Here is a 27075-nt window from a genome sequence, read left to right as displayed (position 1 = left end):
CTCTACTAAAACTACAAAAATTAGCTGTGTGTGGTGGCGCGTGGCTGTAGTCCCAACTACTTGGGAGCCTGAGGCAGGAGAATCACTTGAACCTAGGAGGTGGAGGGGGCAGTGAGCCGAGGTCACGCCATTGCGCTCCAGCCTAGACAACAATAGCGAAACTGTCTCAAAAAGAAAAAAAGAAAAGTGCGGGCCTGGTGGCTCATGCCTGTAATCCCAGCATTTTGGGAGGCGGAGGCAGGCAGAACACCTGAGGTCGGGAGCTTGAGACCAGCCTGGCCAACATGGTGAAACCCTGTCTCTACTAAAACTACAAAAATTAGCCGGGTGTGGTGGTGGGCACCTGTAATCCCAGCTACTTGGGAGGCTGAGGCAGGAGAATCACTTGAGCCCGGGAGGTGGAGGCTGCAGTGAGCTGAGATCGTGCCATTGTACTCCAGCCTAGGCGACAATAGTGAAACTGTCTTAAAAAAAAAAAAAAAAAAAAGGCCTGGGGCAGTGGCTCATGCCTGTAATCCCAGCACTCTGGGAGGCAGAGGCGGGCAGATCACCCGAGGTCGGGAGTTTGAGACCAGCCTGACCAACATGGAGAAACCCCGCCTCTACTAAAAACACAAAATTAGCTGGGCGTGTGGTGGCTCATGTCTGTAATCCCAGCTACTCAGGAGGCTGAGGCAGGAGACTCACTTGAACCTGGGAGGCGGAGGTTGTGGTGAGCCGAGATTGCACCATTGCACTCCAGCCTGGGCAACAAGAGTGAAATTCCGTCTCAAAAACAAAAAACAAAACAAAACAAAAACAAAAAACAAAACAAAACAAAAACCAAACAAACAAAAAAACAAAACCAACCACCACAGCCTGGCCTCTCAGCTGGTGGACAATACAGTATTGATCACTGGTGTTCCCTCCACCCAGTGGCCGAGTCACATCAAATTCCAGAATCCCTGCAGACATCTGAAGAACTCTGTAATGAACCTAAATCACAGCTATGGCCCTGCAGGTGGCACAGTACTTGCCCAGCACAGAAGATAGATGCAGAGGGAAGAGTACCAGCGCTTCATAAATGCCTACCAGATGAGTTGAGAGATGGATAGAGGTGTAACACAAGCTCTGGGGCCTCTAATCTATTTGAGAGGCTTTTAAGATAAGTGAAAAACCAAAACTGAAATAACAACAATTAACTAATCCCCTGAACTGAATAGTTTAATTAGTACTGTGGTAAGCTAGCCCAAGATCAGAAATTCACACTTCCTCGGCTGGGCATGGTGTCCCATATCTGCAATCCCAGCACCCTGGGAGGCCAAGGCGGGATGAATCACTTGAGCTCAGGAGGTTGAGACCATCCTGGGCAACACGGCGAGATCCCGTCAATACAAAAAATAAGCTGGGCATGGCAGTGTGTACCTGTAGTCCCAGTACTCCTGGGGCTGAGGCAGGAGGATCTCTTCAACCTGGGAGGTTGAGGCTACAGTGAGCTGAGATCGGGCCCCTGCCTTCCAGCCTGGGCAACAGAGCAACACCCTGTCTCAAAAAGAGAAAAGAAAAAAAAAAAGAAAAAGATTCACTCACTCACACATTTTATTTTACTCTAGCTTCTTCTCAACTATGGACAACAGTCCACAGGTCAGAGCATTTAGAGACGAGTGGACCTGCAGCAGGCACATCTGATTGGTCACTCGAAGCCCCTTTGTGCTTCTAAAAGCACAGGTGAGCCTCAGAACACCTCTGCATGAAAGAAGCAAGTATAGGAATCACTGGGTCCCGTGCACTCAGGCTGGCCCCTGGCATTTCTAGGAATATTCACCCAGCCAAGGGCACCAAGACACACTTGCTTTAGACAACTTTACAGCTCACAGCACTGCACATTGCTCCACTGGAAAAACAGCCATCTCCAAGCACTGTGCACACAAAAGGCTACTCAATGTCCAACAGCTACACACATCATGCAGTTACTGATGCCTGTTACTTGGAGCACTGGCAGGAAAGTCGGGAAGGCTGGTGCGGACAATCACATTGTAGTTGAGTAGCCAACCCATCTTGGCTAATTCCTGGATATGATGTTTGGGCTTGTCTGAGCTCTTCTTTCTTTCTATGGAATTGGGCTGGCTCACTTATTCCAACAGTGTGCCTCCTGTGTCCTTTACACCCAGAGATCTACAGGGTTCTGTCCCTCCATCCCTCCTTCCCTCCCTCCCTCTTCCTTCCTTCCTTCCTTCCAGAAAAGCCTTTATCAAGTATCCTTTCTACAGAGTCTCATTAATGGAAAACCAGGCAGGATACAGAATAAAACACAAATAGTGTGACTTATTAATACATTATAGAAACAGACCAAAAAAAGATTCCAGAAAAATCAACCTTACTAAGAGACAATCTTTGGAAATTTAAGAAAAACAGCCTAAGTAACATTTTCAATAACCTTCCCCTTAAAAAATCTCGATTCCTTAAAGAGAGTTGCCAGTCTCTTTTCTACCACTGCATTGCTTCTAGCCAGAGCAGAGACTGGCATACTGAAAATGCTCATGAAAAGTGACCCAAGGTCAGGCTCAGTGGCTCACAACTACAATCCCAGCACTTTGGGAAACCAAGATGGGAGGATCACTTGAGCCCAGGAGTTTGAGACCACCCTGGGCAATACGGTAAGACCTTGTCTCTCCAAAAAAATATAAAAAATCAGCCAGGGATGGTGACATACCCCTATAGTCCCAGCTACTTAGGAGGCTGAGGCAGGAAGCTCAATTGAGCCCAGAAGGTACAGGCTGCAGTGAGCTGTGATGGCACCACTGCACTCCAGCCTGGGTAACAAAGTGAGACCCTGTTTCAAGGGAAAAAAAAAGAAGAAGAAGAAGAAGAAAAAAAAACAAATTTGGAGAAAGCACACAACATGGAAAAAAAAAATTATTATTTGCTGTTAAAAAGCAACCAAGGAGGCTGGACATGGTGGCTCACGTCTGTAATCCTAGCACTTTGGGAGGCTGAGTCAGGTATATCACTTGAGGCCAGGAGTTCGAGACCAGCCTGGTCAACATGGCAAAACCGTCTCTCCTAAAAATACAAAAATTCGCTGGCCGTGGTGGCGTGTACCTGTAATCCCAGCTACTCAGGAGGCTGAGACATGGGAATCGCTGGCACCCTGGAGATGGAGGTTGCAGTGAGCCAAGACTGTGCCACTGCACTCCAGCGTGGGCGACAGAGCGAGACTCTGTCTCAGGGGGGAAAAAGAAAACAACTAATGGTTTGCTTTGTTCTAGTTCAATTTTTTCAACGATTTAAAAAGTTTATAGGACTCAAGGAACCAAAATTGTATCTGATGGCCTCAAGGGTTATGTTTGAAGGCTTGCTGATTTGCAGAAAACTCAAGCTGACTGTTCAAGATGTTCAGGGCAAAAACTGCCTAGCTTCCATGCATGGGTCTTACCCATGACAAAATGTGTTGTGTGATTTAAAAATGGCAGACCACCCGGGTGGATCACTTGAGGTCAGGAGTTCGAGACCAGCCTGGACAACATGGCAAAATCCTGTCTCTACAAAAAATACAAAAATTAGCTGGGCGTGGTGGTGCATGCCTATAGTCCCAGCTACCCAGGAGGCAGAGGCTGCAGTGAGCTGAGATCATGCTACTGCATTCTAGCCTGAGTGACAGTGAGAAACCGTCTCAAAAAAAAAAAAAAAAAAAAAAAGGCAGACCATGATTGAAGCTCATGTTGATGTCTAGACTACCAATGGTTAGAGAAAACCTCAGCACCAACAGGTCTAAGATGATGGAAATCATGACCCAAGGCCGGGCGCAGTGGCTCACACCTATAATCCCAGCACTTTAGGAGGCCGAGGTGGGCGGATCACAAGGTCAGGAGATCAAGACCATCCTGGCTAACATGGTGAAACCCCGTCTCTACTAAAAATACAAAAAATTAGCCGGGTGTGGTGGTGGGCACCTGTAGTCCCAGCTACTCTGGAGGCTGAGGCAGGAGAATGGTGTGAACCCAGGAGGCGGAGCTGGCAGTGAGCCGAGATCGCACCACTGTACTCCAGCTTGGGCAACAGAGTGAGACTCCATCTCAAAAAAAAAAAAAAAAAAAAAAAGAGAGATGCAGACAAATAACTTGAAAGAAGTGGTGGAGAAAATTATTTCAGACAGCATTGGAGAAGACACAGAAATGCCTGCAAATCTATTTATCCGCTCCACGATGTCTTCTCTGTGAGGAAAGTTAAAATGCTAAAAACACTCAGGTTTGCATTGGGAGAACATAGGGAGCTTTGTGGTGAAGACAGCAGTTCTGGAAAAGCTACTGGGATGAGCTAGGTACTAAAGTGAAAAGTCCTATTTATGATGAAAAAAGTTTATATACGAAAGTTGTATAAAAAAAGCTATGTAACAGCCAGGTGCAGCGGCTCATGCTTATAATCTCAGCACTTTGGGAGGCCAAGGCGAGTGGATCACCTGAGGTCAGGAGTTCAAGAACAGCCTGGGCAACATGGTGAAACCCCATCTCTACTAAAAATATAAAAAATTAGCCTGGCATGGTGGTGCATGCCTGTAGTCCCAGCTACTCAATAGGCTGAGGCAGGAGAATTGCTTGAACCTGGGAGGCGGAGGTGAACTGAGTGAACTGAGATCGTGCCACTGAACTCCAGCCTGGGTGACAGAGTGAGACTCTGTCTCAAAAAAAAAAAAAAAAAAAAAGCCAGGCGCGGTGGCTCATGCCTGTAATCCCACTTTGGGAGGCCAAGGCGGGTGGATCATGAGGTCAGGAGATCGAGACCATCCTGGCTAACACGGTGAAACCCTGTCTCTACTAAAAAAAAATATATATATATATACAAAAAATGAGCCGGGCATGGTGGCGGGTACCTGTAGTCCCAGCTACTCTGGAGGCTGAGGCAGGAGAATGGCGTGAACCCAGGGGGCAGAGCTTACAGTGAGCCGAGATCGCGCCACTGCACTCCAGCCTGGGTAACAGTGCAAGACTCCGTCTCAAAAAAAAAAAAAAAAAAAAAAGCTATAAAACAAAGAAGTTTTAAACAGGCACTTCACAAAGGAGAAAAATAAACATGAAAAGTTGTTTGATCCTATTTGTAATCAAAAAGCACAAATTAAAACCACAATGAGACACCACTGGACAAGCATCAGAATGGCTAAAAGTGGCCATGAGGATGTGGAGAACCTCAAACACTGGCATGAATGTGAACTGCTCCCTCTTTAGAAAAGTCTGGCATTTATCCAGTAAAAATCAAAGACACTCACACCTCGGGACACAGCGGTGATGCCTTTTCTAGGCTATGCAATGCCAAAAATGAAAGTTCATTTTGAGGGAAACTAATCAAACGAGATGAACAAAGTCTCTCACTGCATCTTACCGCATTTTTCATTTCCCTTCATTTTTCAGGGGCTTTGAATTCCTTCGAAAGTTGGAAGAATGTGCACACCTGTATGCAAAGTTTCCAGTCTTTTTTTCTTTTTTGAAGAAGACAGGGTCTCACTATGTTGCCCAGGCTTGCCTTGAACTCCTGAGCTCAAGTAATCCTCCTTGCTCAGCCTTCCCAGTAGCTGGGACCACAGGCACAAAGTTTAGAGGGTGCCCTGATGTTCTGACGGCTACCTCTGGATCCTGGTATCCAGGGATTCCTATATTACAGGTACAGAGCTACTGGAGCTAAAGCAGTGCACTCAAACTATTCGACAGGTCCTGGCGGAACTGGTAAGGAAGGTTACCCCACTTCCAGAATGAATACATTTATCCATTTTATACTCTCCTGCAGGTGCAGTCTAGGGTCACCCTTAACACACGATCCATCTATAGATGCCCCTTATCCTCAGTGAATAGCATTAGAGGCCTCCCAAACAGATCTGCTCAGAGGCAGAATTCCAAACTCAAGTATATGTCTCAGTGTAAATCCATAAACTGGCACTTGGACTTATTAAAATCAAAAATAAGTAGAGAATGATTAGCAAGAGCTATCAAGTCCAAAGCAGTTATTTTGTGGCTGAGAACACTGAGGACAGTGTGAGATAAATCCACTGATCAAACTGACCAGTAGATCTGACAGACCAGAACCTAGGACTCCTGCTTCCCAAGCCAGGAGCGTCTCCCTTTTACCTATCAGCTTTCCCTCTGGCCACCCATCCACTTTCCAGGGTAGCTCCCTCAACACCAATATTCCTGGTCCCCGGGTCTCCCAATGACTGCAGATCTTATAAAGGTTAACCAGACAGCCCCAGGTTAATTGGGAGTAGGACTGCTAACATGGAGCCCTAGCCCAGGGAAACAGAAGAAAGGTAGGGAAGTTCAGAGAGGAAGCCCTTTTAGCAAGAGCAGCTTAGTCATCAAAACAAAACAAAGCTGGCCAGTGTGGTGGCTCACACCTGTAATCCTAGTGCTTTGGGAGGCTGCGGTGGGTGACTGCTTGAGCCCAGGAGTTCAAGACCAGCCTGGGCATCACAGTGAGACCCTGTCTCTACAAAAATATTAAAAAATCACCACCACCACCCGACCCAAATTTAGTAGGGTATGGTGGCATGCACCTGTAGTCTCAGCTACTCAGGAGGATAATGTGGGAGAATCACTTAAGCTCAGGGGTTGGAGGCTGCAGTAAGGTATGATCATGCCACTGCTCTCTAGCCTGGGCAACAGAGTGAGACCCTGTTTCTTTTCTTTGCTTTTTTTTTTTTTTTTGAGACAGAGTCTTGCTCTGTCGCCCAGGCTTGAGTGCAGTGGCGCGATCTCTGCTCACTGCAACCTCCGCCTCCTGGGTTCAAGTAATTCTCCTGCCTTAGCCTCCCGAGTAGCTGGGATTACAGGTATGCATCATCATGCCTGGCTAATTTTTGTATATATATATTTTTTTTTTGAGATGGAGTCTCACTCTGTTGCCCGGGCTGGAGTGCAGTGGCGTGATCTCGGCTCACTGCAACCTCTGATTCCTGGGTTCAAGCGATTCTCCTGCCTTAGCCTCCTGAGTAGCTGGGACTACAGGCGTCCGCATAATTTTTGTATTTTTAGTAGAGACAGGGTTTCACCATGTTGGCCAGGCTGATGTCAAACTCCTGACCTCGTGGTCCGCCCACCTCGGCCTCCCAAAGTGCTGAGATTACAGGCGTGAGCCACCGCGCCCAGCCTGAGACCCTGTTTCTAAAGCAAAAGAAAACACAAGTGTGAAAGGGGAAATGATGTTGGTTTGTCAGCCAACAAAAGCCAATCAATCATTGTCTTCCTGCAGTCAAAATCCTAGCTCTCTCCTCAGGGTCTGGCAGAGAGAAGGCCAAGAAGACTGTGGTGAACACTGAGTATTCAAGAAAAACAAAAAACAAAAAAACTTCTGCAGACACCACTCTCCAGCTTTAATTAGCAACTGGTGAAACCAAGGTGTCAGCTGGGAAAAAGAAAGAGGGAAAAAAATCAGTGACTGTGCTGTAGCTGTCAGCTAACATACCAAATTAGTTATCTTTCCAGAACTCCATGGAGCACATAGGGACGATAAGCAAAGTCATATGTGTGTGTGTACCTCAGAAAACACAGTAATGAGACCTAAGCAGGGACCATGTACAACTAAACCCACTGCTGCTTATCTCAGATGGTTCTCCATCCCTGCCCTTTTCTTTGCATTGAAGTCTTGAAACTTCTCAGTGTAACCCTATTCTGAAGTTCTCAGCACAGCTAAGAAGCAACACCTATGGGGTATCCCTATTCAGATACCCAGGCATCAGCCAAACAGGATAACCCCAACACCAGTGAGCCCAGGGCCAAGGCGAAGACTCAGCTACTAGCAGCCCCCACACCCCACAGTCCTCCTCAGCAGCACTTACCACCCCACTGCCAATGCTGCCAAGTGTGCCCCCACCCCGACCTGTGTTCCGAGCACACTGTCAGAAAACACTCAAGTGGCATCTTCCAGAGGCAAACCTGCCCTTAAGATGCTGACCAGATTCCCAGACCTGCATGCACCATGAAACAGGTCTATCAGAAATAGCTTCTCCGTGTGTCCTCTGACCAGACAAGGCCTCCCTCCTGGCAGGCAGGACACGTATACACACGTCCCCTGCAGTCTGTAACCGGTGCCATGAGACAGGGACACAGGCAGCCTCCTGGGCTCCAGCCTCCCTGGCATCAGGATGCAGCAGGCATCAGGTGGCAATGCAGGGAGCCTGCATCCCCTGAGGCCATGCTAAGCAGCAGGCACTTTTGGAACTTGAGAGATTTCCCATGGGCAGTGCTGAGCCAACGTTCCCTTTCCTTTCAGTTGGGAGGGCATACACTCACAGTGACTGGGCACCATTCTAGGTGTCAGGCACTCAAACACGGCATCTGTTGTAAGATGTCTTACACCATGCCCTGCTGACATGAGTGACCTGTCCCCATTTCATGGAAAGTGAATGAGGCTAAGTCACATGCCCAAGGTCACACAGCTGGTGTAAACTGTGGAATCAGAGACTGAAGACAGATGTGGGGGCCTTGAGATTCTCCCCAAACCACTTTTGTGCCCAGGTGTGGCAAGGTCAGGTTACACAGACCTACTCCATAGGCGACAAGGCTATAACAAATGATTTTCCAGAAACATTTTTCATTTTGGGCTCTCGTCACTGAATGCATGAACTTCTTTGTTATTATTATTGTTACTGTTTATTTTCTTTCTAAAAGCTCAATTCCACAAGATGCATGAACTTCTTTAGCATAAGCTGTAACCTTGACTTGGAGTCTGTGACCAAGGCTGTCAGATGCTGGCACTGGCCAGGGACCCATACCCAAGAAACAGCCGACTCTCACACTCCAACACTTACCACAACAGAGTCATTGTGAGTCAGATCAACCACCACAGGCTCTAAAGATTCACAAGTGAGGTCCACAATTTCATCTCCAGCTTCAAAAGAAAGTATTTCAACAAGCATTAAGATTAAGAGGAAAGTAAGGTTGTATCCCTCTACACTTTAGTATGACTGCTAATGTAATATAGGCTTACCCCAAACTAAAACAATCCTGAAGTATACACTGCAAAGAGCACCAGGACCAACACCTCCCTCAGGAGGGAAAGCCAGTAACCACCCTTCCAGAATTCTGCTCTGAGTGGGGAGGTATGGTTTTTACAAATGTACCTGGGGGGTTATGTATGTGTGCGCATGTGCATACCTCTATTCCATGGCATCCCACTTCCACACGGCTATGCCTCTGTGCCCCATCTGGGAGAACGCACCGTGCATGCCCAGCCCCGGGCCTTTCTCTTTGGGATGGACCAGCCTGAAACCTCTGCTCCTCCCAGCAGGTGAAGCTGACCACTCTCACTTGGCCCAAGGACCAAAAGTCAGGCTTAGCTTAGTAACTTCATAGGTTAATCTAGGGCAAATTCTTTTTTTTTTTTTTTGAGACAGAGTCTCGCTCTGTCGCCAAGGCTGGAGTGCAGTGGTGCGATCTTGGCTCACTGCAACCTCCGCCTCCTGGGTTCAAGCAATTCTCTGTCTCAGCCTCCCGAGTAGTTGGGATTACAGGCGCCTGGCAGCATGCCTGGCTAATTTTGTTTGTATTTTTAGTAGAGATGGGGTTTCACCATCTTGGCCAGGCTGGTCTTGAACTCCTGACCTTGTGATCCACCCGCTTCAGTCTTCCAAAGTGTTGGGATTACAGGCGTGAGCCACCGTGCCCGGCCAAGGACAAACTTTTAATTTCCATTTATCTCTCAAGTTTGTCTCCCTAGTTGGATGGAGAATAACAGTGATATATACTGATAGCTAGAACCTCAACATACAAAATGGGTTGCATCTGTTGTGAAGCTTGCCTTTCAGCCCTTAGGGTATACTGTGATGTCTACATGTGCATAGGATAAAGGTGAGAAGGACATGGACCAAACAGTTAATGTACAACTTCCATTTATATAAAGTAAAAAATGACGCACAACCATTTTTATTTCTGATTACTATTAATATTAATATTAAAAAGCACTGAATGCGCCAGGCACAGTGGTTCACACCTGTAATACCAGCACTTTGGGAGGCTGAGGTGGGCGGATCACCTGAGGTTTAGAGTTCGAGACCAGCCTGACCAACATGGAGAAACTCCGTTTCTACTAAAAATACAAAATTAGCGAGGTGTGGTGGCACATGCCTGTAATCCCAGCTACTCGGGAGGCTGAGGCAGGAGAATTGCTTGAACCCCGGGATGCAAAGATCACGCCACTGCACCCCAGCCTGGGCGACAAGAGCAAAACTCCATCTCAAAAACAAACAAACAACAACAACAACAAAACACTAAATGAAGTTTTTTAAGAAACAGTATTGGTCTAATATTTGGGGAAAGTGTCTTGTAATGCATTTAACTTTTTTTTTTTGAGACAGAGTCTCGCTCTGTCGTCCAGGCAGGAGTGCAGTGGCACGATCTCGGCTCACTGCAACCTCTACCTCCCAGGTGCAAGTGATTCTCCTGCATCAACCTCCCAAGTAGCTGGGATTACAGGCGCCCGCCACCACGCCCGTCTAATTTTTGCATTTTTAGTAGAGATGGGGTTTCGCCATGTTGGCCAGGCTGGTCTTGAACTCCTGACCTCAGGTGATCTGCACGCCTCGGCCTCCCAAAGTGCTGGGATTATAGGAGCCAGCCATGGCGCCCAACCCAACGTAACTTCTTTTATTTATTTTTTAGGTGGGGTCTTGCTGTTGCCCAGGCTAGAATGCAGTGGCACGATCACGGCTCACTGCAGCCTCAATGTTCCAGGCTCAAGTGATCCTCCTACCTCAGCCTCCCACACTTGGCTAATTTTTTTATTTATAGAGACAGGGTCTCACTATGTTGTCCAGGCTGGTCTGGTACTCCTGGGCTCAAGCAATCTGGCTGGCCTGTTTTATTTTCTTGTATCATAAAGTTTCACAAGAATAAAAACCGTGATAATCTTAGATATACAATATAATTTATATAAAATTATTGCATTCTTTATTAAAAAGAAGGGCTGTCCAACAGCCAATATACTGATATACAACAATTTATTGAACCATTCTCTTTCTGGTGAACACAATTCTGGGCTCTTACAAAAACAGTGCTCTAGGCCAGGCGGGTGGCTCAGGCCTGTAATCCCAGCACTTTGGGAGGCCAAGGCACGTGGATAATCTGAGGTCAGGAGTTCGAGATCAGCCTGACTGACATGGTGAAACCTCGTCTCTACTAAAAATACAAAAAAAATTTAGCCGGGTGTGGTGGTGGGCGCCTATGATCCCAGCTACTCGGGAAGCTGAGGCAGGAGACTTGCTTAAACCTGGGAGGCAGAGGTTGCAGTGAGCCGAGATCACGCGATTGCACTCCAACCTGGGTGACAGAACGAAACTCTGTCTCAAACAGAAACAAAAACAAAACAGTGCTCTAATGGGCAGCCCTAAGTACACACAGGGGTAAGACTGCCTAGAGGATGACAAGTGCCATGACGGAAAGCAGTTCGTTCCTTTTTGGTCTAGAGCCAGGATCCTAGCCTCAAGTCAAGGCTTTCAAGAACTCATTTGTAGAAGTGAAACTCAGAGACCATATAGAGAACTTCATTTCTCCTGGGGGGCCCATGAAATTTATCTTGCACTAAGTTTCTTCTGTTTAAAACGTTGAGTTTGCATGGCCGGGTGCAGTGGCTCACGCCTGTAATACCAGCACTTTGGGAGGCCGAGACGGGCGGATCACAAAGTCAGGAGATTGAGACCATCCTGGCTAACATGGTGAAACCCTGTCTCTACTAAAAATACAAAAAATTAGCCGGGTGTGGTGGCAGGTGCCTATAGTCCCAGCTACTTGGGAGTCTGAGGCAGGAGAATGGCGTGAACCCAGGATGTGGAGCTTGCAGTGAGCCGAGATTGCACCACTACACTCTAGCTTGGGCGACAGAGCAAGACTCTATCTCAAAAATAAATAAATAAATAAATAAAAATAAAATGCCAGTTTGCAGGTATCCTAGTTATAAAAACAATATATGCAGAGCAAAGGGACTTAGGCCAGCCATCAACCACTTCTTGAGCAGGCAGAAAGGGGAAATCCAACCTGGCCTCTGCCTATACCAAGCTCCAACACAGGGAGCTCTGTGGACAAGTTTGCCTTCTTGGGTGATTTCATGTCCTAATGAAAAACAGAAGAGGAAAGCGAAGTACTTTACAAGGTCCAGCAATTGGGGATGCAGTTTCAGATAGAAAAGGTGGGCTATCTCGTTTGTGCTAGATTTTTTAAAAAATGGGTCCTACCCCACTGCTGCACATTACCAGAGTTGAACAATTAGCCCAGTTGAGAAGCTATTTCAGAATCTGTGAAGCTTTGAGTTGTACATGGTGAGTGTGAGACTGCACAGGCCTTCTAAAGACACTGAAAGCACCTTCTACTAGCTCACCCTGGTACAGTGTTCTCTCTCCACTTTAACACCCCACAGTTGTAGTGTCCCTGGCAATCTTACCAGTTTCCACGAGTTCTATGGGTTCTGCTTCCAAGGAGATCTCGGGGGTGGAGGTTGCTTCCCGAGTTCGCTTCTGGGCTTGTCTAGAATTTATTGCTCCACCACGACGCTTTCTCTGAGTAGCAAGGGGGAAAGAAGAGTCACATGAACACCAGAATGTCAGGGTTTCAGGAAGAACTAAACGGGCAATAGAAATGGTTCACTTCATTAAGAAGCCAGCGAGTAGACTTGAAGTTAGGGCTCCTTTCAAAACTTGAGATTCAAGAATACTGAATGCTTACGGAGAGAGAAACCATCCAAAACATACAATGAGTAGAAATTCCAGAAAGTAAAACTTCTGTTTTATCAAACTATCAGCAGGTCGGCTGGGCATGGTGGCTCACGCCTGTAATCCCAGCACTTTGGGAGGCTGAGGTGGGCGAATCATGAGGTGAGGAGTTCAAGGTCAGCCTGGCCAACATGGTGAAGCCCCATCACTACTGAAAATACAAAAGTTAGCTGGGCGTGGTGGCAGGCACCTGTAATCCCAGCTACTCCAGAGGCTGAGGCAGGAGAATCACTTGAACCTGGGAGGCAGAGGTTGCAGTGAGGCGAGATCGTGTCACTGTACTCTAGCCCGGGTGACAGTGTGAGACTCCATCTCAAAAAAACTATCAGCAGGTCAAAAGGGACACGATGCATCCCTTTACAAAAGCTTGAGGCCAAGTCAGGATTTGGACTTGGTAGTGGATGCCCTGGCCAAAAGGCTGGAAACCCTTCCCTTTAACCAAAAGTTATCAATTTCTCTTCCTTGACTTTGTGTTCAGCCTTTCTGAGCCCTTTTTGTTTCTTAGCATAAAGAACTTGGAGTTTTCTGAGTTTCTATACATTGTGGAAAGCTTATCTTCCCCTGGGAAATGTGGCCTTGAACCTTTCAGGGCACTATCAACTGTGATTCACACCAGACAATCACTCCCCACAAAGAACTCAAAGAACCAAAGCTGTTTTAAGCCTGTTCCCAGTGGCTACCCAAGAGCCATGTCTTCCAGAAAGTTCAGGCTCTCAGCTGGTTGATATGGAACTGACACTCTGACCAGCCTTTCTTCCAAATCCTTAGGCTGCTGGTTTGCCAATATGCTCCAGCATTTCTGGTCTGCCTGGTCCCAAAAGACAAGCTGAGAATATCCTCCACCTTAATCAGGAGACAGAGCTGGCCAGGCGCAGTGGCTCAGGCCTGTAATCTCAGCACTTTGGGAGGCAGAGGCAGGCGGATCACCAGAGGTCAGGAGTTCAAGATCAGCCTGGGCAACACGGTGAAACCCGTCTCTACTAAAAATACAAAATTAGCTGGGCGTGGTGGCACATGCCTGTAATCCCAGCTACTCGGGAGGCTGAGGCAGGAGAATCACTTGAACCTGGGAGGTGGAGGATGCGGTGAGCTGAGATTGTGCCATTGCACTCCAGCCTGGGCAACAAGAGTAAATCTCCATCTCACCCCCCCAAAAAAAAAAAAAAAAAAAAAAGAGCTTCCCAACAGAGCCTGTCACCTTGTAATTCCCACTGGTGTTTCTGTGCTCTTCTCCCTGTGCCCTGTCCTGCTATCCTTTGCACTGGACAACCTGGGGCAAGTACTGCACTACTAAGTCTCAAGTTCCTCACCAGTACCAGCCTTGCAGAGCTGTTATAAGGTCTAAATGAGATCATGTATGTAAAGTACTGCGCAAAGACGGAAGATGCTACTACTATCCCAATTCCTTAGCCTTACTAGGGTCAATCTGTCCCAGGAAACTCTGAAAGGACCAGATATTGCAGGAGAGATTCATACAAGATCCAGGAACACCCACCATCCAGCCAAGCCCTCTCTAGGCAACAGGGATAAGCCTGATTCTGTGTTCCAATGCTACTCTTATCAAACGGCAGCTTGAGATGTTTTGGAAATGAAGCTCGGTCTAGTAACTTCCCACGAACTAAGGAGCACAGAACCAGCCCCATGAGGGCCCAGAGGCCAAGCGACAGCAGCGAAAACTCCCAAGTGAGCAGCTGCTCTTGGCCTCAAGGGAGCTGACACTAACCTCAGTGGAGTTCTACTGCCCAGTGTTTTAAGGGTTTCCCCAGCAGCCACCAGGTTGCTTATGTAAAAAGTAAAGTAGAGGTTCCTCTTCAAAGACTTTCCTCCCCATCTAATTAGAAATAAATAGTAACTTCTCTTAAAAGCAAAATTTATTCAAAGACCTGTACTAACATTCTTAAATATCTGCTAGCCATAATAAAGAAATCAATGTACTTTATATTCTTAGCTCCCACAATTTAGCCTAAATATTTGCCCTGGCATGCTTATATCAGTCCAAGCAAGCATTAGGTCATAGCCTGTTCCTCTTCCTTATTTAAAGGTTATTTTTACCTTTTTCAGCATTCCACAAGTTACTTCCTCCTTCCTTTATTCTCCTCTGCCTTTGCCTCTTTTCAAAAGTTCTGGCCAGGTGTGGTGGCGCACGCCTGTAATCCCAGCACTTTGGGAGGCTGAGGCGGGCGTATCACAAGGTCAGAAGATCGAGACCATCCTGGCTAACACGTAGAAACCCCGTCTCTACTAAAAAATACAAAAAAAATTAGCCAGGCGTGGTGGCGGGCACCTGTAGTCCCAGCTACTTGGGAGGCCGCGGCAGGAGAATGGTGTGAACCCGGGAGGTGGAGCTTGCAGTGAGCCCGAGATCATGCTACTGCACTCCAGCCTGGGCGACAGAGTGAGACTCCGTCTCAAAAAAAAAAAAAAAAAGTTCTAAGTTGCTAGCCAATTGGGACAAATACAGAATGTGAGGTCCTGTTCCAGCCAATAAAAACCGGACACAGCAGCAGAGTAAACACATCAAGTTATAAATAACCCTGTCTCCTTTATTCAATGTATTCTCATGGCAAAACTACTGGTGAGTGTACCCTTTCTGCAGAAAGTATAAAAAGGGCCTTGCTAAAAAAAAATTAAATTTACGTTCAAATGCCATTTCTTTACAGCACCAGAAAACAAGCATTTCAAACACTTAGGACTCTTTAATATTTACCCCATTCTCGTGGATCACGAGGTCAGGAGTTCAAGACCAGCCTGGCCAAGATGCTGAAACCCCGTCTCTACTAATAACACAAAAAGTAGCTGGGCGCGGTGGCATGCACCTGTAGTCCCAGCTACTCGGGAGGCTGAGGCAGGAGAATCGCTTGAACCCGGGCAGCAGAGGTTGCAGTGAGCCAATATTGCATCCACTGCACTCCAGCCTGGGCAACAGAGCAAGACTCTGTCTCAAAATAATAATAATAAATAAATGAAAATATTTACCCCATTCTCTTTGACAATGTCCTTTGTCCTCATATAGCCTCCTTCCCTTGTAGCCAAGTCTTTTTTTTTTTTTTTTTTTTTTTTTTAAGACGGAGTCTCACTCTGTTGCCCAGGCAGGAGTGCAGTGGAATGATCTTGGCTCACCGCAACTTCTGCCTCCCAGGTTCAAGCGATTCTCCTGCCTCAGCCTCCCGAGTAGCTGGGATTACAGGCACCCGCCACTGTGCTTAGCTAATTTTTTTGTATTTTTAGTGGAAACGGGGTTTCACCATGTTGGCCAGGCTGGTCTCGAACTCCTGACCTTGTGATCCACCATGCCCAGCCTGTAGCAGACCAAGTCTTTCTTACTAGACACTGCTAAGCAGACCTCCATGTCCCACAGCTACCTGTGTGGTTTCTGGGCCCCACTGAGGGAGCCAAGAAAGCAGCCATGGGTCCTGGACCCAAAATCTCCCCTCACGGATAATTACAGGAATGTCCCCACCCCTCCCTAACCCCAGGAATCCTCTTTCCTGCCTGCTCTATCGACCCCTCCATGCCTTTAACCAGAGCTTCTTCCCTGCCTGGAGTGCCTGTCCCTCCCTTTCTTTACTTGGCCAATTCTTGCACAGCTTTCCAGAACCCACTCAAATGTCACCTCCTTCCTGAGGACATCCTTCACCCTCCCACTCTGCTGTCTCTGAGCCTCCTCCTCCCAAGTAGCTTCCCTGCACCACTCAAGACAGGCTCAATCAATCCAGGAATATCTGCAGAGCTCTCCCCTCTGGCCCTCCCATAATTCTGGTCATAACTCTCTTCCTTTTCACTAGCAGGGCCCTCACAGGCATAACTTTCGGTGAAAACTGACCATCCAATCACAACCACATAAGCTATAACCACACCGTAACTTTCAGGAATTTTAACCAATTTCTTCACACACATGCACAAAAGGCTACATTGTTTTGCCTGTTCTGATCTGGCCTAAGCAGAGATGGGTTAAGGCTTAGAGCACCTATTTCCCCATAGGTGAGCTACATGGTAACCTGCAGGTGAAGCACCAAGGTGGGAGGTCAAAGAAGTGGGCTTTTTTGTGTATCACCATCAAAAGTGGGCCCTGGAGCACAATGGCGGCCAGGAAGTAACAGAAGAGGGTGAGGACCCAAAAGGCTCAGAGGGTGTGACCAGCATTTCCATCACTGTTCCCTCTGACAGCTGTTTGTTCAGTCTCACCTGTCCCCACCATCCATCTTCCCATACCATTCACAGTACTTCTGGAGCACTGGAAGAAATCAGCAGGCTATTTCACATCTGGTCTGTCTGACAAGGAATTCAGGATCTCAGACAACAGATGTTTTGAGTTTAGATCATTTGAACAAACTTGCAGTGAGAACTCTGTCAGTAGGGAATAAACTGGGACAGGGGGACCTTCAGGTAATCTCCTCTAGAGCTCAAGGGGTTCCAGGAGACACCTAACCAGAGCTGTCTCACAGATGTGATAAAAGCTCTAAACAGTCTGGGTATAGTCGCTCACTCTGGGAGCCTAGGTGGGAGGACTGCTTGAAGCCAGGAGTTCAAGATCAGCCTGGGTAATAAAGTAAGACTCCATGCCTACAAAAATGATTTTTCTTTTCTTTTTTCTTTTTGAGATGGAGTCTTGCTCTGTCCCTCAGGCTGGACTGCAGTGGCACGATCTCAGCTCACTGCAAGCTCCGCCTCCCAGGTTCATGCCATTCTCCTGCCTCAGCCTCCTGAGTAGCTGGGACTACAGGCGCCCGCCAACTATGCCTGGCTAATTTTTTGTATTTTTAGTAGAGACGGGGTTTCACTGTGTTAGCCAGGATGGTCTTGATCTCCTGACCTCGTGATCCTCCCGCCTAGGCCTCCCAAAGTGCTGGGATTACAGGCATAAGCCACTGCACCTGGCCAATTTTTTCTTAAAAATTTTTTCTTAAAAATTGGCCAGGTGCGGTGGTGCATGCCTATGATCCCAGCTACTCAGGATGCTGAGGTGAAAGGATTGCTTGACTCCAGGAGTTGGAGACTGCAGTGAGCTATGATCACACCACTGCACTCCAGACTGGGAGACTGAGTGAGACCCTGTCTCTTAAAAACAAATAAAAACGGCTGGGTGTGGTGGCTCATGCCTGTCATCCTAGCACTTTGGGAGGCCAAGATCACTTGAGGTCAGGAGTTTGAGACCAGCCTGGCCAACATGGTGAAATCACGTCTCTACTAAAAATACAAAATCAGCTGGGTGTGGTGGTAGGTGCCTGTAATCCAAGCTACTCCGGAGGCTGAGGCAGGAGAGTCGCTTGAACCTGGGAGGCGGAGGTTGCAGCGAGGCGAGATGGTACCACTGTACTCCAACCTGGGCAACAGACTCCATCTCAAAAAACAAACCAAAATAGCCTGGCCAACATGGCAAAAACTGGTCTCTATTAAAAATACAAAATTAGCTGGGCGGGGAGGTGCATGCCTGTAATCCCAGCTATGCGGGAGGCTGAGGCACAAGAATCACTTGAACCCAGAACGTGGAGGTTGCAGTGAGCCGAGGTTGGGCCACTGCACTCCAGGCTGGGTGACAGAGCAAGACCCTGTTTCAAAAACAAACAAACAAAAGCGCTAAACAGTAATTATAATGACGAATCAACTTTGGTCAGTGAATATAAGAAACTTTTCACTATGGATTATTACTACCATGCTCACACTGAATGAACCAAGAATGTCACAGGGAAACAAAACAAGACGGGAAAACAGAAAACTGGGTTGCAAATACTTTTATAGAGTCTCACTCAGTCATCCAGCCGAAATGCAGTGGTGTGATCATAGCTAGCCTTGAACTCTTGGGCTCAAGGAATCTTCCTGCCTCAGCCTCCCAAGTAGCTGGGGCTACAGGTGCGCCCCACCACGCCTGGCTAAATTTTGTTTGTTTGTAGAGATGGGGCCTATGTTGCCCTGGCTGGTCCTAGGCTCAAGTAATCTTTTTACCTTCACGCCTCCAAGTGTTGAGATTACACGTGAGCCACCATGCCCAGTCTACAAACAATTTTAAAAAGCAAAAAGTTTTAGTATTTCTATGACACTGACAACTGTTGTGAAGGTCTGAGATTACCAAACCCTAAGCTATTCCTTCTCAGCCTTTTGTCTTCAGGGCACTGCCCTTTATGACTAGAATGTAGCTCAATGTCGGTAAGTAAGCTGATGTAACCACCAGAAAGCTCCTATACATATTCCTTCAAGAAGTGGGGTTACTTAGAAGTGACATTATGGAACTCACTTTCACTAATGTGCTACAAGGAATAAGGTAGTTAATTAGCCCTACAAAATTAAAAATTTAAGAGATGATAAAACTTACTGTACTCATTGTGCTCTTTGGTGCCTTTCCTTTCCTACAGAAAAGGAAGTGATCTATACCAAGGTTTGCAGGGAAGTCAAATGTTCTCAACCTTTCATGCCCTCTGGTTACTCATCTGGCTTGCAAAATAATTTGGATCCGGACAGATTTCCAGTATTTTCAAGTCCTGAAAAACAAAGATATTAATTTGATAAATACTGCCACTTACATCATTGAAACAAAGCTGAGCTCAATAATGTACTGGTCCTTCCTGTCCCTAGGTTATTTGCTTACTATTTCACGCAATGACATCCTTAATCCTATATTCATCTTAGGAAGTAAGCATTCTTGTCGCATGTAGGACTTCCTGATCCCAAAGCCTGCAATTGTAATTATTATGCCACCTCCTACTCTTCTTCCTGGCTCCTGCCACCTTGGCAAGGTACTGTGCTAACTGCTGGGAGGAGGTGTGAGTCAGGACTGCCACACATGACCACACCAACTCCTCAGGAACCAGAAGGGAAGGGACAGAGCTTCTGAGGCCAGAGCTCAGAGCCTCAGGCTCTTCCCACAATTTCACTGTCGCCGTCTGGAGTTGAGAAGACAAGAGCCACTCACTCTAAAGCATGTTGTGTGTCCAGCTGAGACTTCTGTTGCTGGGACCAGGTGAACGGTGAATCGGGAGGCTGTGGACTAGGCAGCCAAGCAGAAGCTTTGAGGAAAGGCAGAGAAATCACCAGATGCAGAGGCTGCGAGGCCCGTGGACTTCACTGAGAAGCGAGGCCGACCACGGTAAACTCAGGGTCAGCGGCGCATGGTTAATGGAGCCACAAAGCCCTGAGCACAGGCAAGGCTGAGGGTTGAGAGAGAGCCAAAGCAAGGACAAGACCCTTGTGGCCACCCACTGCTGGGTGCTAGTGGCTTAGATTAGGAGAGTGCTTCTCAAGCATGAGCCTGTATCAGGCTCCCCCACAGAGGGCTCGTTAAGCACAGCCTGCTAGGCCCTCCAATTTACGTATCTAACAAGTTCCCAGGTGCTGCTGTTCCAGAGATCACACCATGGAACGTACTGAAGTAGCATAATGAGATGGAGTTGCAAAACAGACACAGGTGAGAGGGATCCAGGTGGCGGAAACGACAGAAACGCTCTCACATCCACCCTTCTGTGCATCCCCAGTGCTGCTGCCGTGTCATCCTCCTGTGCACCATTACCATGCCTGCTCATGCTGGGTCTCCTGTCCCTGGGTGCCCATCTACCCTACTGCCAGGCCAGGCCATCTTTCCGAAACATTTGCCGCAGCAACTTTCCCTGGCTCCTTATCAAGGCCTAACTCCTAAGCATGGTGTGTGGAGCCAGGCTGGCACTGCAATTAGGGCACATCTCTTGAGCCAGGCAACTGAGATTGAAATCCAGGCATCGGCCGGGTGTAGTAGCTCACACCTGTAATCCCAGCACTCTGGGAGGCCAAGGCGGGTGGATCACCTGAGGTCAGGAGTTTGAGACTAGCCTGGCCAATATGGTGAAACCCCGTCTCTACTAGAAAATACAAAAAATTAGCCGGGAGTGGTGGTGGATGCCTGTAATTCCAGCTACTTGGGAGGCTGAGGCAGGACAATCTCTTGAACCTGGGAGGCAGAGGAGCCGAGATGATGCCATTACACTCCACCCTGGACAACAAGAGCAAAACTCCGTCTCAAAAAAATAAATAAATAAATAAAAAATGAAAATAAAATCCAGGCACCTGCAAACCCCAACCTGTGACCTTGGGGCATGGCATTGAACTTCTCTGTGCCCCATTTCCTTATCTATAGAACAGAACTGCACCTACCTTAATGGTGTGTGAGGATTCCAGAAGTTATTACAAGAGAGTGTTTGGAACAGTGCAGGCACACTGGAAAGGCTCAGTGTCTGTGGGCTGACACATACCCATCACCACACTCAGCCCCACAGCACCAGGTTGGCAGTCTCTCCAAATAAACCTTCCCAGTGACCAGCTCCAACCTTCTGCTCAAGCCCTAAAATGCTGTGTGATATCACATCCCACCCAGTTTGTTGTTGTTGTTGTTGTTGTTGTTTTTGAGACGGAGTCTCACTCTGTTGCCCAGACTGGAGTGCAGTGGGCTCACTGCAACCTCCACCTCCCAGGTTCAAGTGATTCTCCTGCCTCAGCCTCTCAGGTAGCTGGGACTACAGGCATGTGCCACCACACCCGGCTAATTTTTCTACTTTTAGTAGAGATGGGGTTTCCACCAGGTTGGCCAGGCTGGTCTCGAACTTCTGACCTCAGGTGATCCACCTGCCTCGGCTTCCCAAAGTGCTGGGATTACAGGCATGAGCCACCACGTCTGTCCTCCCACTCAGCTTTAAGAAAGGATGCATACCTCCCCGCCTCATTCACAGTACAGCCCCTGCCCTGGGAATACAGCAATGAGCAAACACAGCCTCTGTGCAGAATCTAGGGCGGGCAGAAGGGTGAGGAGGGTGCTGGCAGGCAGCTATAACGAAGTTAGGAACTAAGTGTGCAAGAAGTACAGCAGGAGAAAGGGAGGCCAGAGTAGGTTTTTCAGGAGATGCCCAAAGGGACCGCTGTCCCAGCTGAGCTGAGCATTTTCTTCAGCACTTGGTCGTCTGGTTCTGAGAAAATGGCATACTGTGTCTCACTCCCTGAGCGCCTCATTCTCTAGCTTGACCTCAATGGTTTAGAGGGGAAATCCCCTTCACTGTGTCACTCTAATAAACGGTGACTTGCATCTCCTTAGGCTGGCCCATACTATGGGACTACGGGTGCTCTCAACAGAATGCACAAATGGGCCAGGCACAGTGGCTCATGCCCTGTAACCCCAGCACTTTGGGAGGTTGAAGAGGGAGGATCTCTTGAGCCCAGGAATTGGAAACTAGCTTGGTTAACATGGTGAGATCCTGTCTCTATAAAAATATTAAAATAATGAGGCTGGGCAGTGGCTCATGCCTATAATCCCAGCACTCTGGGAGGCTGAGGCAGGCAGATCACTTGAGATCAGGAGTTCAAGACCCGCTTGGCCAACATGGCGAAACCCCGTCTCTACTAAAAATACAAAAATTAGCCGGGTGTGGTGGTGTGCGCCTATAATCCCAGCTACGTAGGAGGCTAAGGCACAAGAATCACTTGAACCTGGGAGGTGGAGGTTGCAATGAGCCAAGATGGCACCACTGCACTCCAGCCTGGCCAACAGAGAGAGAGACTCTGTCTCAAAAAATAAAAATAAAAACACATTAAAAAAATAGCCAGATGTGATGGTGCACACTTGTAGTCCCAGCTACTCCAGGGGCTGAGACAGGAGGATCACCTGAGCCCAGGAGGTCAATACTGCAGTAAGCCATGACTGCACCATTGCACTCCAGCCCGGAAGCACAAATGCTTCTCAAAGCAACACCTCACCTGGTAAGTGTTCAACTTTAAACAGACATTCAGGGAAGAGGCTCTGGCTAGGACAAAGACTGTCTAGTTGGTTTGAACAGAGGTGGGAGGTGCCTCGACATCACCTTAGGACTCACAAGATCATTCAGACCACACGACAGTCCCAGATCCACCACATGTCCTGGGTTCTCATATCCACGAATGTTTCTGATCTCAAGAAATATCTTACATTTGGGTGCACATCTATGATATAGGGGCTTGTTCTCCCCGCCACATCAATAGCGTGTCTTAGAATTTAGAAAAGAGAAGCTACTGACAAAGGAAGACAGAGAAATCAGCCTGCAGAGCAAAGGGAAACACCTCATGTCCACACCCAGGCTGTTCCTAAGCCTCTCTCCTCCCACTTCACTGATATTGAGGCTTCCAAATACGGCTGCTGAAGATGTGCCTTGTGGCTGTCCTGGCCTGCACACCCCTCACCACTCTGAAACCAGCCTCCTGCATCCCTGCAGGCCCAGCTAGACCATTACTACTTCCCTGGGAAGCTTTCTGGAGCCCCCTCATTCTCCATGCCCTGGCCCATACGGCAATTCACCCCAAATCTGGTTGTTTTTCTCTCTCTTTTGGGTTTAGTAAGGGTCAGGAGTCAGAGTTCAAAGGAATTTGGAAGGCTGGTCTTGGGGATAAGCCACCAAGAGGCTGGATTTCACCAGGGCACTGAGGTGAGACAGGAGCATTTCCAGCAGAGCATCCCAGCGTGGTGGGGACGTAGAAATGCAGAGTGAATGGAGACCTTAGCGGTCATGGGAAAGTAGCCCTCACCAACTACAAAGGGTTCTGGATCATGCAGGTGAGAGTCCAATGGAATAAGAAAACTAACAACAGCTGAGAGGTGCCTTCTCTGCATCTGCACAAGGCACTGCGCTTCCTAAATATTAATATCACCACATGTGCTCCTCACATCACCCAGTAAGGAAATAAGCACTGTTATGTTCCCCATTTTACCCATGAAGCAGCTAAGGATTAAAGTTAAGTAACTTCCCCAAAGTCATCCACACCTAGTAAACAGAGCCTAGATTTAAACCAGGGCAGTCTGATACCAAAACCCACACCCTCAAATAGGTATGTTAGTGCCAGAATAAAATACATCAATTCCAGAAACTAGCGGGAACACTGACGGTGATTTTTCAGATTTCTCAAATTTAGTGTGTTCCAAAGGGAACCCTTGCCTCCTCCTTCCGCCAACATATACTCCATTTCAGGAAAGGGCCCCACCATCCTCCAGTCTCTCGTCCAGTATGCTCTCACTTAGGTAAGCGCTACGAGGACAAGGCTCTATTTACTTTCTACCTAGCTAAGACCTTACACAAAGCAGATGCTCATATTTATTGAAGGAATAAATGAGGGTAAGAGTGGGGTGTTGATGGCGCCCCTGCCACTGAGAAAAGAGGAGCTGGGGTAGAGAAGTGGTCATTCCTAACTGGGGATGGTCAGGAGAGCCGGATGCTAGGTATTCCTAAAGCTTCCAAGGTGAAAGGAGAAACAACTCACGCCAAGGTATCTAGCTTCTTACTCTGCAAGAATGATGCCATAAAACCCAATGAGGGAAGGGAGAACAGAAACAGGTGCTGAGTGTAGTTTTAGAAAAGCAGGGTGTGAGACACCCAGGGAGAAAGGGCCCAAGGTAGCTGGAAACTCAAGAGTGAGAACTCGGATGGACGTAGAGATTTCAGAGTGTGTGAAAACTTGGGGAGGCAGGTAGATAGAATCTGTAAAAGAGAATTTAAAAGAAACAAAGCTAGGAGAACCTGGAGCTGTCACTCAGACAAAACCTCCTTCTTCAAGGAGGAGGAAGCAGTGAACAGCTGCAATGCACAGGCTGGGGAACTGAAAGGCGGCCAGTGAGCTCAAACACGGAAGTGGGACGCTGGTGACCTAAGCAAGTGGAAGCAGCAGCAAAGGAGTCGCAGTCCCAGCCCAAACGCGCTGAGGATCAAGCCGGGCTGTCTAGAGGAAGCAGTGCTGAATGGGGCCTCAAGTGACAGGAGGAGTTAGTTAAGAAACAATGTATGTGGGTGGGGTGGGCGGAAGGGAGCAGGGATGTTCCACACGAGCACTGTGTGGAGGACAACAAAGGTGCTGAGGGTTCGTAACAAGCCTCACTGACTACACCCTCAGGACAGGGCCATCGAGGGTTTTGGGACAGAGATGACATGTTGAGATCTGCATTTAGAGACCATGTCACCTGTGTCTGGTGAGAACAGATGGGAGACTGAACAAGTCAGACTGTAGACCAAGGAGGAGACTCAGGGTAGCCCAGGTGAGAGGAAAGCCATGAGGCTCGGGGTAGTGGCAGAGTATAGGACAGAGAGGTGACTGACGGGATGGAAGTTGGGAGGGCTTCGGGGCTTTCTTCGTTCTTATAGATTTATTATTTAAGGTCTAAGTAATTATTCTGTTATTCTTAGAGGTCCCCCCCAATAAAGCTATTATAAGCACTTCAGATATTGACCCCCCCCACTCTAGCAGGAGTGTGACATATAATTATGTGTATTCATGGTATATATGTATACGATGTGCAGATGCTCCTTGACGTACAATGGGGCTAACTCCCAATAAATCATAAGTTGAAAAATTCTAAATAAAACACTGTAAGTCAGGGACTGTCCGTGTATGCATATGTGCATGTGTCTCTATCATACATAAAGGAGTCTGCTAACGGATAGAGACATACAGGCGGGCAGGAAACAGGAAGAGTGTTAGACTGGAACCAAATTCTATGACCCTATCTCATACCACTGTATTCCTATGAGCAAAGAGTCAGCTGAAAAGGGGCAGTGGGGAGCACAGCAGAACCAGAATGATATCGTAACTCTGCAGCCAGTCCACAGGGAGATGCTCTAACGAGAAGCTCTTCTGTTTAGCCCAGGCCTACACCAGGAACACAGAACCCTCAAACCCCACCTGGGAGGCAGAGTCTGATACAATTACCTACCGAAAATAAGAGACCTGGGTCAGGCATGGTGGCTCACACCTGTAATCCCAGCACTTTGGGAGGCCGAGGCCGAGGCGGAGGTGGGGGGGGTGGGGGGTGGGGGGTGGAATCACCTGAGGCCAGGAGTTCGAGACCAGCCTGACCAATATGGTGAAACCCACCCCCTACTAAAAATACAACAATTAGCTGGGTGTGGTGGTGGGCGCCTGTAATCCCAGCTACTCGGGAAGCTGAGGCAGGAGAATCGCTCGAACCCAAGAGGTGGAGGTGAGCCGAGATCGTACCATTGCACTCCAGCCTGGGCAACAAGTGAAACTCAGTCTCAAAATAAATAAATAAATAAAAATCAATAAAACAAATAATTTTTTTTTTGAGACACAGTCTTGTTCTGTCACCCAGGCTGGAGTGCAGTGGTGTGATCTTGGCTGACTGCAGCCTCCACCTCCCAGGTTCAAGCAATTCTTGTGCCTCAGCCTTCCAACTAGCTGGGATTACAGGAACCCACCACCATGCCCGGCTAATTTTTGTATTTTTAGTAGAGATGGGGTTTTGCCATGTTGGCCAGGCTGGTCTCCAACTCCTGACCTCAAGTGATCTGCCCACCTTGGCTTCCCAAAGTGCTGGGATTATAGGTGTGAGCCACTGCACCTGTTCACAAACACCTCTTAAACGGAACTTTGATACCCTCAGTCATATCAATAACCACACCTTAATACTCAAAAGAAATATGAGCCTCTTGCTCATTATACAAATGAGGGTATGTGGTTAAGCGGTCAGCAATGATGTGGCTGGCCAATAAGCCCTACAGCCTTGGACAAATACTTGCCTTCTGTGCCTCAGTGTCCACATCTTTAATTGAGTAGAACACCTCACCTCTGTGGAACCAGTGACCGCTGAATGAAACACCCAGTATGGGTCCTAGCACCCAGAAGGCAGCTCTATCAACTAATTTGCTAACTATTCACAGGTGCCTAGTCTGGGTAAGGCACTGCTCCGGGGGCTAGGAATGGAATGGGAAACAGCAACAAAAAACTACCCATGGAGCATATATCCTAGCTGGAAAGATGATCAACAAATCAAGTAATAAATAGGTATTATATCAGAAGGGCTGGAGAGCATGTCTCTTCTTACAGGTATGAGTGCTATTAAATAAAGGCAAAACAAACCTTCACCCCAGGAGGAACTGGAACCAATGTTTCCGGCTCTCAGCAAGGGCTTTATTCATTTCCAGAACAGACTTGGCAGGATGTAGCTAATCACAACGGCTTACACTTAGAACAGGACTCAGAGGAGATTGAAGAAAGCCGGCACAGAGCCAATGACAGGCAGTTCTCACCCAGAGTTATTTATTCCTAAGGCTCAGGGGCCTTGAACATTGGCCTCCCCTGAAGGTTTGCAGGGACAAGAGGAATGAATTTGATCAAAGCAGAAAGTAGCAGACTATGCTCAGAGAGGCAATGAGGCTTGTTCAGATGCCAAGTAACCAGGTCTTCCATAAAATTGTCTTATGGCCCCGATTAAGCTGCCACCAGCAATCAGGCTACAACCAAAATCCCCAGGGGCCTGAAAGGAGCAAAGGGCTTTCACATCTATCAGCCAAGATGGCCTAGGCTTTGGGGCCTCATACAAAAACAAGGTAATTTCTGGGAGCCAGGAGAAAGGGTAAGAT

The 27075-nt window shown here is 47.8% G+C and overlaps 1 protein-coding gene across 2 annotated transcripts in view; it reads right to left on the bottom strand.

Annotated features, from left to right (window-relative positions):
- Positions 1-27075, bottom strand: part of RNF4 (ring finger protein 4) — a 46765-nt gene that overhangs the window by 6264 nt on the left and 13426 nt on the right. For both annotated transcript variants that reach the window (XM_009447228.5, NM_001251909.4), the window contains exons 2-4: positions 19035-19200; positions 12397-12511; positions 8774-8853 (exon numbers count right to left, since the gene is read on the bottom strand). In XM_009447228.5, coding sequence (XP_009445503.2) covers positions 8774-8853; positions 12397-12511; positions 19035-19043 — 204 coding nt within the window. In that variant the 5' untranslated portion in view covers positions 19044-19200. The remainder of the gene's footprint in view (positions 1-8773; positions 8854-12396; positions 12512-19034; positions 19201-27075) is intronic.

Source organism: Pan troglodytes, chromosome 3, assembly GCF_028858775.2.
Source record: "Pan troglodytes isolate AG18354 chromosome 3, NHGRI_mPanTro3-v2.0_pri, whole genome shotgun sequence".
NCBI lineage: Eukaryota > Metazoa > Chordata > Mammalia > Primates > Hominidae > Pan > Pan troglodytes.
Note: the sequence above shows the minus strand (reverse complement) of the source record. Positions and strands in the feature narration are given on the sequence as shown.